Raw genomic sequence first — 10538 nt, forward strand, 5'->3', positions numbered from 1 at the left:
CAGGTCGGCCCGGGGCGCGGATAATAGGCTAGGGAAGGGGTAGGAACACGGCCACCTCACCACAACCCAGAGCTCGGGACTGCCTTACATACAGTCCCTACGGGGAATTGATTGCCGCCATTCCCCTCCCCCACTCTGGCGGGTAAGGCGACTGAACGGTTTGGAAGGAAGACGCATGCGCATGAAACTAAATCGTAAACCGCGGAGGCTCCAAGTTCAATAAACGCGGGATGGCGCAGGCGCAAAAAAGCCCAAAGGGTCTATAGAGGTGGGAGGGGGAAGGAGCCCCAAACGCATGCGCATAATAGTGCGCTGGCTAGAGTGGGGGCCGGCTCATGAAATTGCGCATGCGTCTGAGCTCTGTGTGACGCAAGGGGGCGGTGCGGGCACCTAGCTGCGCGTGCGCAGAGCTTGTTCAAAGGGCCTTATTTAGGTTGCGCAGGCGCCTGCTGGCCATTTCTTCTCAGCCACGCCGAAGTCGTGTGTTCAGGTGAGTGTTTGTGGCTCTGTGTTTGCCGCCTAGCGGCCCCCGAGGATGCCATTTTCGGGAGGATTGCTTGCCTCGAGACCTCTGTAGAGCCTGGGGGGCCCTGGCAAGGTGCGGGCTGCCACCTGGAGCCAGGAATAGTTCGCCGAGTAGCGGCGGGGCCGCCGAGGCCTGCAGGCCGCGTCGACTCTATTGTGTGAGATGTCGGAGGAGGCGGAGCGGAAGCGGCCGCCGCCATTTCCTTGCCTCCACGCTGGCGCTAGGCCAGGGCTCCCTCGGCTTGGGGCAATAGCACCTGGTGTCCAGAGCGGCTTCGGGGGCCTGGGTGCTGGCCGAAGGGGTGGTGAGTGTTGGAATCGCCGGGGTTCGGGCGTCCGCACGGGCTCGGCTCTTACTCGGGCCCCGCAGGCCGGCGGCCGCCTCGAGGGCGGAGGGCCGTTTAATTTGATCATTTCCTGGGTCTGACGCTCGTCCGCCGCCTTGCAGGCTGTCTCGACGCCAGGACCAACTAGGAGACGATGATGTTGGGCACCGAAGGCGGAGAGGGATTCGTGGTGAAGGTCCGGGGCTTGCCCTGGTCTTGCTCGGCAGACGAAGTGCAGCGTTTTTTTTCTGGTGAGTTTGAGGCGGAGGCGGGAGTTCGCCGTCGGGGACGGCCGGCCGGCCGGCCGAGCCGGGAGGCGGGCGTGCCGGGGCGGGGCGGGCCGGGCCCGGGGCGCCCCCTGGTGGGGCGCGGGCGGAAGCCGTTCCCGCTGGGCTGCTCGCGCCTGGCCGGCCGCTGTTACGCAATGGAAATTGCGAAAGCCCCGCCCGCCCTCCGAGCCCTCGAGAGGGGGAAGGGGGCAGTGCGGCCTCTGGAGGGTTGTTTTATCTTCATTTACTCTAAGCACTAGTCTTTCTAGGGCTGTCTTTTCGAAATGATAAATGGGATTTCGCTCATCTTGAGAAAATTGTCCAGTTAGCTGGGCAAACGATACGTTTTGCAAATCCTTAAAATAAACCGTTTATTTCCAATTTCGGTATGTCCTTGAAGCGGGGCTTTCCACTTCAGAAAGTTAAAATGTCACTTCTTAATTTCAGAAAATTTTCCTAATGAAGATTTGGTAATTGTGAAGAGTTCTTGCTCATCTAGTTCTTGATCTGGCTCACTTTACAGTTGAGGACACTGAAGCCCAGGGAAGTTCACTTGCCTATGTAGATTTTTTTCCAGTATGCAGGTTTCCTGAATAATTCCTACCAAAATGTCCTTGGTCTTAGTGTGAGTTCAGACTGATACAGATATATTTGGGAGAAATTTGCAGGTTTTGGAAGGACACTTGTAGGATTGACCTACTATCTGAATTTAGCATTGGTAACGGAAAACGACCTGTAAAACGAGAACCAAGTACACTGGAAGCCACCTTGCAGTGAGCAAGACTGGGTTTGGCTTCAGCTGTGCAACTTGGAGCATTTTAGCTTGCTAACATTGATCCCCTTTTAGGTGAGTATTGGCCCTGCAATTTGGATTCGCAGGAGAAATTGTATGTGGCTGCCAGTAAGGTAAAGCTATCAAGTGCCTCAGACCGAAACGTGAAACCAGACTCAGAAAATGGCATAAAATCAGAGTCCAGACTCAGTTTATGAGAGGTTACAAAGGATGTTCAATGGAGAGGACCTGGAGATAATTTTGTTAAGAAATTGCTTTGACTATTGGATTTTCTTGATGCAATGGGAAGGTGTCCAGAGAATAAGAAAGTTTGGGGGAAGATAAGTGCTTAAGTACTAGAAAGTGTCCCTGGGAATTGGTACTATGGGTCATTCTAGGCTTTGCAGAAGTTCTGCCTAGTAGTAGGGTAATACACAGGCGTTTCATCTGTATCACCCAGAGGTGGTTTTTTAGTTTTAAATTCTGTATTAACGGTTGTTTTCTTTCCAGACTGCAAAATTCAAAATGGGGCTCAAGGTATTCGTTTCATCTACACCAGAGAAGGCAGACCGAGTGGCGAGGCTTTTGTTGAACTTGAATCAGAAGATGAAGTCAAATTGGCCCTGAAAAAAGACAGAGAAACTATGGGACACAGATATGTTGAAGGTTTGATTTATGTTGCCCTAGTAACAGTAAATAAAATATTAAACACAGAGAGCTCTATCTTACCCCTTCTGAATTTTAGGTATTTGACCGCATGGAAATGGTCATCTAAGGGAGTTTATGGCAGCTCTTCCTAGATTATCTAAAGACCCAGGAAGTCTGAACTTTGTTCTCTAACTTTCCAAAATTGACTAATTCTAAGCACCTCTTTCAGTATTCAAGTCAAACAACGTTGAAATGGATTGGGTGTTGAAGCATACTGGTCCAAATAGTCCTGACACGGCCAATGATGGCTTTGTACGGCTTAGAGGACTCCCCTTTGGATGTAGCAAGGAAGAAATTGTTCAGTTCTTCTCAGGTATGTAGTTGTGTTTGATGCTGAGCAGTGAGTTCTGGCTAGCTTCTGGCAACATGGGATTTAATAGACCTTAAAGTCCAGTAGCTTAGATACTTAAACAGGTGTGAGTATGTGCAGATGAATTAAATGTTTTCTTCTTCCTGGAGACCTTCAAATAATTTAAGCCCATCTTAAAGGTGGAAATTCAGTCCTTCCAAAATGCTAAGTTTGCCTATATTTAGTTGTAGTTCTTCAGAGTAGATCTTTGAGGATTGTCCTCAACAGCTTAACTACTTTCCTCACAATGCTGTTCAGCAAAGTACCAAGTTAAAGGTAAGATTCTTTAATGTCAGATCAGTATCAGTTAGGTGGTTGTAATTGACGGCAAGTGCCTATGTGGTAAGACACCTTGGGTCATGGGCCCAGAAATGTCTCTAATGGTCTAATTCTCTTTGTGGAAAAAGAAAAAACACCACTTTTATGGTTGGTTTAGCCAGGGAATTATATAAACTTACTAAAAGTCGGTCTAATGTAGGAGTAGTTCGAATGTAGTCTCAGTATCTGAAATACAGAAAGTGTTTTGAAATTGTTTTGGGCCTAAAGTATTTGAATGTTTTTATGCTGAAGAGCTGATAAAATTGCATGTTTAGCAGAATGTTAGATAATATGTTTAAGTAACTTCTATAATTCATGATGCGATAAAGTGGAATTAAGAACAAGAAATCCTTTCATGGTTCAGTGTAGTATGTATTAAAATCTTGACTTAGATATGTTATCAAGTCCTAATATTTTGCCAGAATTTTTGAAATCAAGTCTGTTTTGATTGTTTTTGTCTAAATTGGTGAGAATTGAATGCTTTCTGTCAACGTTAAATATGAACATAATTTCATATCTTCTAGGAAAGTGCTTTAAGCCCTTTTTGTAAGCTTGGGAATGTATCCACGGAAAGGATTTTTCATAGACGGAATTTCCAGAAGTGAATCATACTACTGTTAGAGCATAAGAGTGCATGATTGTGCTGTGTAGATCAGTTGTTTGTTGAAAAGCTTAGATTGTATGTTTGTCAATTATATGACTTAAGCAATGTTTCAATTTGTATATAAAATGTTTAAATGTGTAATTTTTTTAAAAAGTTGAAGTTCCACTAACTTAAAACATTGAAATATAAAATGAGGTAAAAGGTGTGTTGTAAGTTTAGTAACTGTTGTATTTAATGCTTGAAACTTTATTAAATTCTTCTGTAATTCTCAACATTAATTTGCATAGATTAGAGTGTTAATTGTTGAATTCTTAATGCATCCTGTGTTCAAGTGTTTTTTGTTTTGTTTTTGTTTTTTTTGTTTTTTTTTTTCTTTTACATAGTATGCCATGGGGTGTGTTAAGAATTGAGTTATGCTTTATAATAATGGAACTTCATATTATTACAATGCATATGTAAAGAGTTACTTGTTGAAAGCATACCGTTCACCTAAAGTTAAAATTCTGGTTTATTTAAAGCTATAAGAAGAATCATTTTTGGGCTTGTGATGTTAATATTGCCCCCCTACTGGGGTTATTTGTCCTTGGGTTGAAGGGTTGGAAATCGTGCCAAATGGGATAACATTGCCGGTGGACTTCCAGGGGAGGAGTACGGGGGAGGCCTTCGTGCAGTTTGCTTCACAGGAAATAGCTGAAAAGGCTCTAAAGAAACACAAGGAAAGAATAGGGCACAGGTGGGGATGGATGGTTGGTTGGATTTGTCACTTTTCTTATGGTAAACAATTAAATCCATATTCTCTCTGCTTAGAAGGAAGAAATCTATTTTCTAGTCCCAATTGATTGATGTTTTGCCACAATTTTCAAATTTCCTGTGTTAAAGTCCCATAATGCATTGAGATGAAAGTTTAGGTTTTAAAATTGTCCCCAGTTAATTTGATCTCCCTGACAATATTGTAAGATTCCTAATTCTAATCACTAGAGTTGAGAGACTATGGCTTTAAAAAAATGTTAATGCAAACCTGGCTTTAGCTGTAATAACACCCACCTAGTAAATTAATATTACCATAAGAAAATGTGATACTTTCTGATCTTGTTTTTAAAGTTGAAATGCAACAAACTTTTTCTTGCTGTATAAATATTCTGCATATGTATTAATAAGCATAGCTTTCAAGAAATTGTCACAAAAGGTTTTATTCTCTTTGCTTGTGACTATTTTTCATTGAAGCATGCGCTTACCTATGCTGATTCCTACTAAAAGCATAGGCCTGGGGTATTATTGGCGAAAGGAAATGTGTAGTGTGGGCTAGACTGTTGGTGGAGGCTGGCTTTTTAGCCCACTTGCTATACATGCTGCCAACGGATTTAAGACATGAAATGTTGAAAGTTGAGTGGAATTCTTTCCCTCCTAAGACATTTATAGTACTCCTCTCTACCCCTAAGGTTGGGCTCTCTGCCTCAGAGGAGTGACTTTTACTCTATAAATTTTACATTAAATCTTACAATTGAGTGAATTTCTGGTCATTGCCTATGCAAATATAAGAAATCTGGCTTTAAATATTAGTCAGTTTCATGGCTATGACTACATTGTTTTCTTGTGTAACTAAATACCTGTATGAAATGGACTAATGTTTTCTCTCCCCTCCCCATCCCCTCCCCTCATGAACAATGCTTTAGGTATATTGAAATCTTTAAGAGCAGTCGTGCTGAAGTTAGAACTCACTATGATCCACCACGAAAGCTGATGGCCATGCAGCGGCCAGGTCCCTATGACAGACCTGGAGCTGGCAGAGGGTACAACAGCATTGGCAGGGGGGCTGGCTTTGAACGGATGAGGCGTGGTGCTTATGGTGGAGGTACGTGAGGCTGTGCAGGCGTCATAAGGTCTGTTCCTCCTGTAACTGTTTTCATTTGGTTGATTGTCCTTAACTGTCTTTCAGGTTACGGAGGCTATGATGATTATAATGGCTATAATGATGGCTATGGATTTGGGTCGGATAGATTTGGAAGAGGTAAGGTAAGAATTGAATTTCTCAGCTGAAGGATACTTACACTCTTGTAAATCTAGACCTCAATTACTGTTTTTCAGGAATGTCTGATCACAGATACGGGGATGGTGGCTCTACTTTCCAGAGCACAACAGGACATTGTGTACACATGCGGGGATTACCTTACAGAGCTACTGAGAATGACATTTATAATGTAAGTGTAGGATAAATTTACGAGTTGTCTGGTTCAGCATAGCAGTAAAAACTTGGTTCTTATTCTAATTAAGTGAAACCAGTGGGTTTAAATTGTGCTTTTTTTGGTAATGGTGGATCTTTGACTTCGTTCTCTGAAATACCTTGTATTTAGTTTTTTTCACCGCTCAATCCTGTGAGAGTACATATTGAAATTGGTCCTGATGGCAGAGTAACTGGTGAAGCAGATGTCGAGTTTGCAACTCATGAAGATGCTGTGGCAGCTATGTCAAAAGACAAAGCAAATATGCGTAAGTGTGGTCTTAAGTATTTTGGGGTCTCTGTAACATATTTTTGAATGACCACCGTTTGTGATAGAGAAATAGTAAGGATGTATGAGAAATTTGTTCTCCCGTAATGGGTTAGTTCCATGGTGTGTGTTTAGAAAGCGTGTGGGTTTTAAAAATTAGTATGATTGAAAAGGGGTTTGTGGTAACGTGGTCTTGAAGTATATCCTTAATTGACAAACTTAGAACAATTTGGATGAATGTTTAAATCAGAAGGCTGGTGGTTGAAACCAGAGTAATTAGCTGAGAAGCAGCTAGAATTTTTTTTACCAAAAGTATTTGAAGTTCACACATCTACTTGTTTAAGAACTTAAAGTGCTTATCTTTTTTCTTTCACCAACAAACACTTTCAAACCTTTTTTTCTCTCATTTCAGAACACAGATATGTAGAACTCTTCTTGAATTCTACAGCGGGAGCAAGCGGTGGTGCTTACGGTAGCCAAATGCTAGGAGGCATGGGTTTGTGTAAATATCACTTTAGTGTCTTTTTTTAAGCTAACCTTGTATGCCTTTTCTCTCATTTCAGAACACAGATATGTAGAACTCTTCTTGAATTCTACAGCAGGAGCAAGCGGTGGTGCTTATGGTAGCCAAATGATGGGAGGCATGGGCTTGTGTAAATATCGTTAGTTTTTTTAAAAACCAAAACATTTATACTTGTATAAGTCGATTATGTAAGTTAAGTTATATTTTAAGGAGTTTAGCATAATTAAGTTAGGCAAAGAGATTGTGATTTGAATTTTGTGTCTGGCTTATTTAAATCATTGTGAGTTAAAATTGTTTAGATAACTAGTTTTTAGTTTTGGGGGAGGGGACTGCAGAAACTAGTTGAATTGTCTTAAGTATGAAGTAGAACTCTAAAATTAATACCTAGTTAGAAGCACGAGGTCAAAGTTTTGGGCATGGTTAGTTGGGCATAATTAGGTGTTCAGTGATAATCTGTGTATGACATAACCTTACTATTTCAAATTATTGGGGGAAAACCCCACTAAATCCAGTTAAGCAATATCCTAAGGTCTTCTCAGAATGCCTCTACTTATGGAATCATGTGGATTTAGTCCTGCTGACGTGCATACTGTTGGCCTTCGGGTTTATAATTGTTTGTGTAGTTCTTAACGATGGATAGAAAGGTAGTTTGGTCACAGGCAATAGGTAGAAGGAGGCAGAGGGTTATAGTGATACGAGATCAAGACTGGAAAATCATAGATTTAGAATTACAAGCCCGGTACCACCAGGTACCACATTACATACGGAACAAGGTCCTAATGTTCTCTTAACTTAACAGCAAACCAGTCCAGTTATGGCGGCCCAGCCAGTCAGCAGCTGAGTGGTGGTTATGGAGGCGGCTATGGCGGCCAGAGCAGCATGAGTGGATATGGTAAGTGTGTTTTTTAATATACTTGAAATAAGTTTTGGGCAGGTTTCTTTAGATGGGGGAATATGCAGGCTCCTTTTTGGTGAAAGTGGGTTAATGTTTGCTTTTGATCCAAACGTAACTTGTTCTTGATAGTTTAATTTTTGGAACCAATCATTGGGAGGGGGAAGTGTTCTGTAAATTAAAACTAGTCATTGCAACTTGGACTAATGTCGAGCCAGAAAACATCTGCCTCCATTTATTAAACAATTAAACTGTTGATTTTTTTTTTTTTCTGTCTTTTGGTAGCATTAAATCCATTTTAGATGGAGGGAGGATTTAAATAGTAGAATGGTGGTTGGGTTTAGGACCGTATTTACTAGTCAGTTTTATCCTAGGATTGTTTTTATTTTTATTTTTTTTCAATTGGTCTAAAGAATGGTGATTTTGGTATTATAGTCTTACCCTACAAAATCCTTTTGCAGACCAAGTTTTACAGGAAAACTCCAGTGATTTTCAATCAAACATTGCATAGGTAAATATTTTCTCAAAAAATATAATTTAAATTCCCGATAGCAAATACTGATATGTTGTAATAACACTATTTCTATAGCAGTCAATGGCTCTGACTTAACTCCATGGAGGCTGCCATTTTGGGCACAGTGAGTTGCCTTTAGTCCCAACTTTTGTCGTCTCACTTCTTGCCCACCATGAATAGGAAAAGCAAGAGACTGCCCCCGTCCTCCCTATTCATACATGCCATTCGATGGACATATTGTGAATGTTTATGGTAAATTTTTTTTTAAAATGCCTTGCTTAGCTTTAAAAACAAGTAATTTTTGCAATTTTTGAAAAACACTAGTTTTCCTTTAAACTTAATTTTCTATGTTGATCCTGAAGCATCCAATTAAATGGTAGCGCAAGAGTCTGGCAAGTTGGTACTGCAGAGAAAAGGGGTTAATTGAGACTTGTTTGGAGTCGGGAGTCCCCTTTCCCAAACATGCTTCTCGCCACTTGGACAGCAGCCATTTGTACTCGTATACTTTTTAAACTTTTTCTTGGAATGCTCTGTTTTATTTGACTGATGATCTGATGATTCTGCTGACTTGTCACATTGCTCTCTCTGCAGGCAGCCAAGGCGCAGTGAACAGCAGCTACTACAGTAGTGGAAGCCGAGCATCTCTGGGCGTGAACGGAATGGGAGGGATGTCTAGCATGTCCAGTATGAGTGGTGGATGGGGGATGTAACTGATCCTGATCACTGACTCTTGGTCAACGTTTTTTTAAAAAAGTTTAACAGTTTTGCAATACAAGCTTGTGATTGATGCTTACTCTTAAGTGGAAATCAGGATTGTTTTAAAGACTTAAGGTTCAGTATTTTTTGAACACAAACATTCATCTAGGATGTAACAATGGAGTAAACTATAACTGTTAAACAATTTTCAGCTTTTCTCTAGTTCTATTGTAGGATGTACTTAAGCAGCAAGTGTATTTAGGTTAAAGCAGTTGAATTATGTTAAATGTTGCTCTTCTACCACATTACATTGAACACTGTTGCGATGCATGTTGAAAGACATGCTTTTTTGTAAAACTCAATATAGGAGCTGTGTCTACAATTAAAAGTGAACACATTTGGCATGTTTGTTAATTCTAGTTTCATTTAATAACCTAAGGCACGTAAGTTGAAGCTTTTTTTTTTTTAAGTTAATGGGGGACTTTGAGACGCAACACCATACGTTAGGATTTTGGTCTTGGTGTTTGTATGAAATTCTGAGGCCTTGATTTAAATCTTCCCTTGTATCGTGATTTCCTTTTAGGTGTATTGCGCTAAGTGAAACTTGTCAAATAAATCTTCCTTTTAAAAACTGCACTTTGTCTTGTCTGTGCTTCAGTGTCATGTGGACTGTTTCTTGGTGCTCTCTTCCTGCCTGGGGCGTAGGTGACAGTGGCCCACGTCTCTGGCTGTGGCAGAGAGGCTCGGCAGCCTCCTCTTCCCTCCGGTGCAACTGAAGGTAAACAGAGCTTTTGGGGGCCCTTCTGGAAGGGCTGCGTGTTTGGCCTGGCTGCACAGGACCTAACCCCAACTGCCCTTGACTTGCTAAGCGCTTGCACAAAACCCAGGGAGAGGTGGCAGTACTCTGCATGTTCTGCATGTCCCCAGAGGCCTGTGGCAGGCATGGCTGTGAAAAGGCAGTGCCGGAGGTGAGGCGCAAGGGGGTACCCACCAGGAGCTGCCCTTCCCACTCTGGTGGCCTCCCTGAAGTTTTGCTTCCATGGGACATGGGGTGGGGGGCTTGTAGAAGGAGCTAGCTTATAAATGGCTTTCAAAGGGAGTCTTTTGGTCTTTGATTCCTAAAGATCAGGTTCACTTAGGGGCAGAATTCATTCCTTAGAGTTTTGGAGGTAGAATTCCAAATTGCATTTCTGAGCAAAAAGGACTAGTTTAATTTGGTTAATTGGAATCCACCTGTCTTGGTAGAACTCAGACAACTCTTGAGTAGCTGGCATTAAGCACTTTTTAAAGGGATCATCTCCAAAGTCCCTTCAGTAGATCCTGATCTGAAGCCATTTTCACTCGCTGTGACCGTGCTGTGCTGAAGATTCTGGTCTTGGTTGAGGTTTGCTTAGACTCCCGATATCTAAGAGTCTATAGATGGCAGCATTGCACAAATGTGCACAGAAGACCCTGCAGACCCTACCCTGCTCCATGCCCTCCGTCAGGACTGGGTGCACGCACCCTGCGGGCCAGTGCTGTTGGCACGTGTGCAGTCGGGCTGGGGTACAGAAGTG

General features: G+C 42.3%; 1 protein-coding gene across 5 annotated transcripts; it reads left to right on the plus strand.

Moving 5' to 3' along the window:
• The first annotated feature begins 413 nt into the window (after window positions 1-413).
• HNRNPH1 (heterogeneous nuclear ribonucleoprotein H1) lies at window positions 414-9618 on the plus strand. Of its 5 annotated transcripts, XM_028092624.2 has the most exons (14): window positions 414-490; window positions 974-1102; window positions 2403-2558; window positions 2770-2913; window positions 4466-4604; window positions 5545-5723; window positions 5808-5879; window positions 5936-6069; window positions 6223-6358; window positions 6770-6829; window positions 6921-7010; window positions 7680-7772; window positions 8234-8283; window positions 8878-8965. In XM_028092624.2, exons 2-13 carry the CDS (start codon window positions 1006-1008, stop codon window positions 8281-8283), a joined length of 1350 nt encoding a protein of 449 aa, XP_027948425.1. In that variant the 5' UTR covers window positions 414-490; window positions 974-1005; the 3' UTR covers window positions 8878-8965. The 5 variants fall into 5 exon arrangements, with proteins under 5 accessions (XP_027948425.1, XP_027948421.1, XP_027948427.1 ...); XM_028092620.1 differs by lacking the exon at window positions 8234-8283 and having other exon boundaries at window positions 8878-9618; XM_028092626.2 differs by lacking the exon at window positions 6921-7010 and having other exon boundaries at window positions 6770-6859.
• The last annotated feature ends 920 nt before the right edge of the window (window positions 9619-10538 follow it).

This window comes from Eumetopias jubatus, unplaced genomic scaffold (genome assembly GCF_037043125.1).
Source record: "Eumetopias jubatus isolate StellerSeaLion01/CBP00866 unplaced genomic scaffold, mEumJub1_p1.0 scaffold_5, whole genome shotgun sequence".
NCBI lineage: Eukaryota > Metazoa > Chordata > Mammalia > Carnivora > Otariidae > Eumetopias > Eumetopias jubatus.

Coding starts and splice junctions, on each gene's coding strand:
- HNRNPH1 (XM_028092620.1), top strand. CDS start 1,006: ATGATGTTGGGCACCGAAGGCGGAGAGGGATTCGTGGTGAAGGTCCGG. Junction 4,605..5,544: donor AAGGAAAGAATAGGGCACAG/GTGGGGATGGAT, acceptor ACAATGCTTTAG/GTATATTGAAATCTTTAAGA. Junction 5,880..5,935: donor GTCGGATAGATTTGGAAGAG/GTAAGGTAAGAA, acceptor TTGTAAATCTAG/ACCTCAATTACTGTTTTTCA.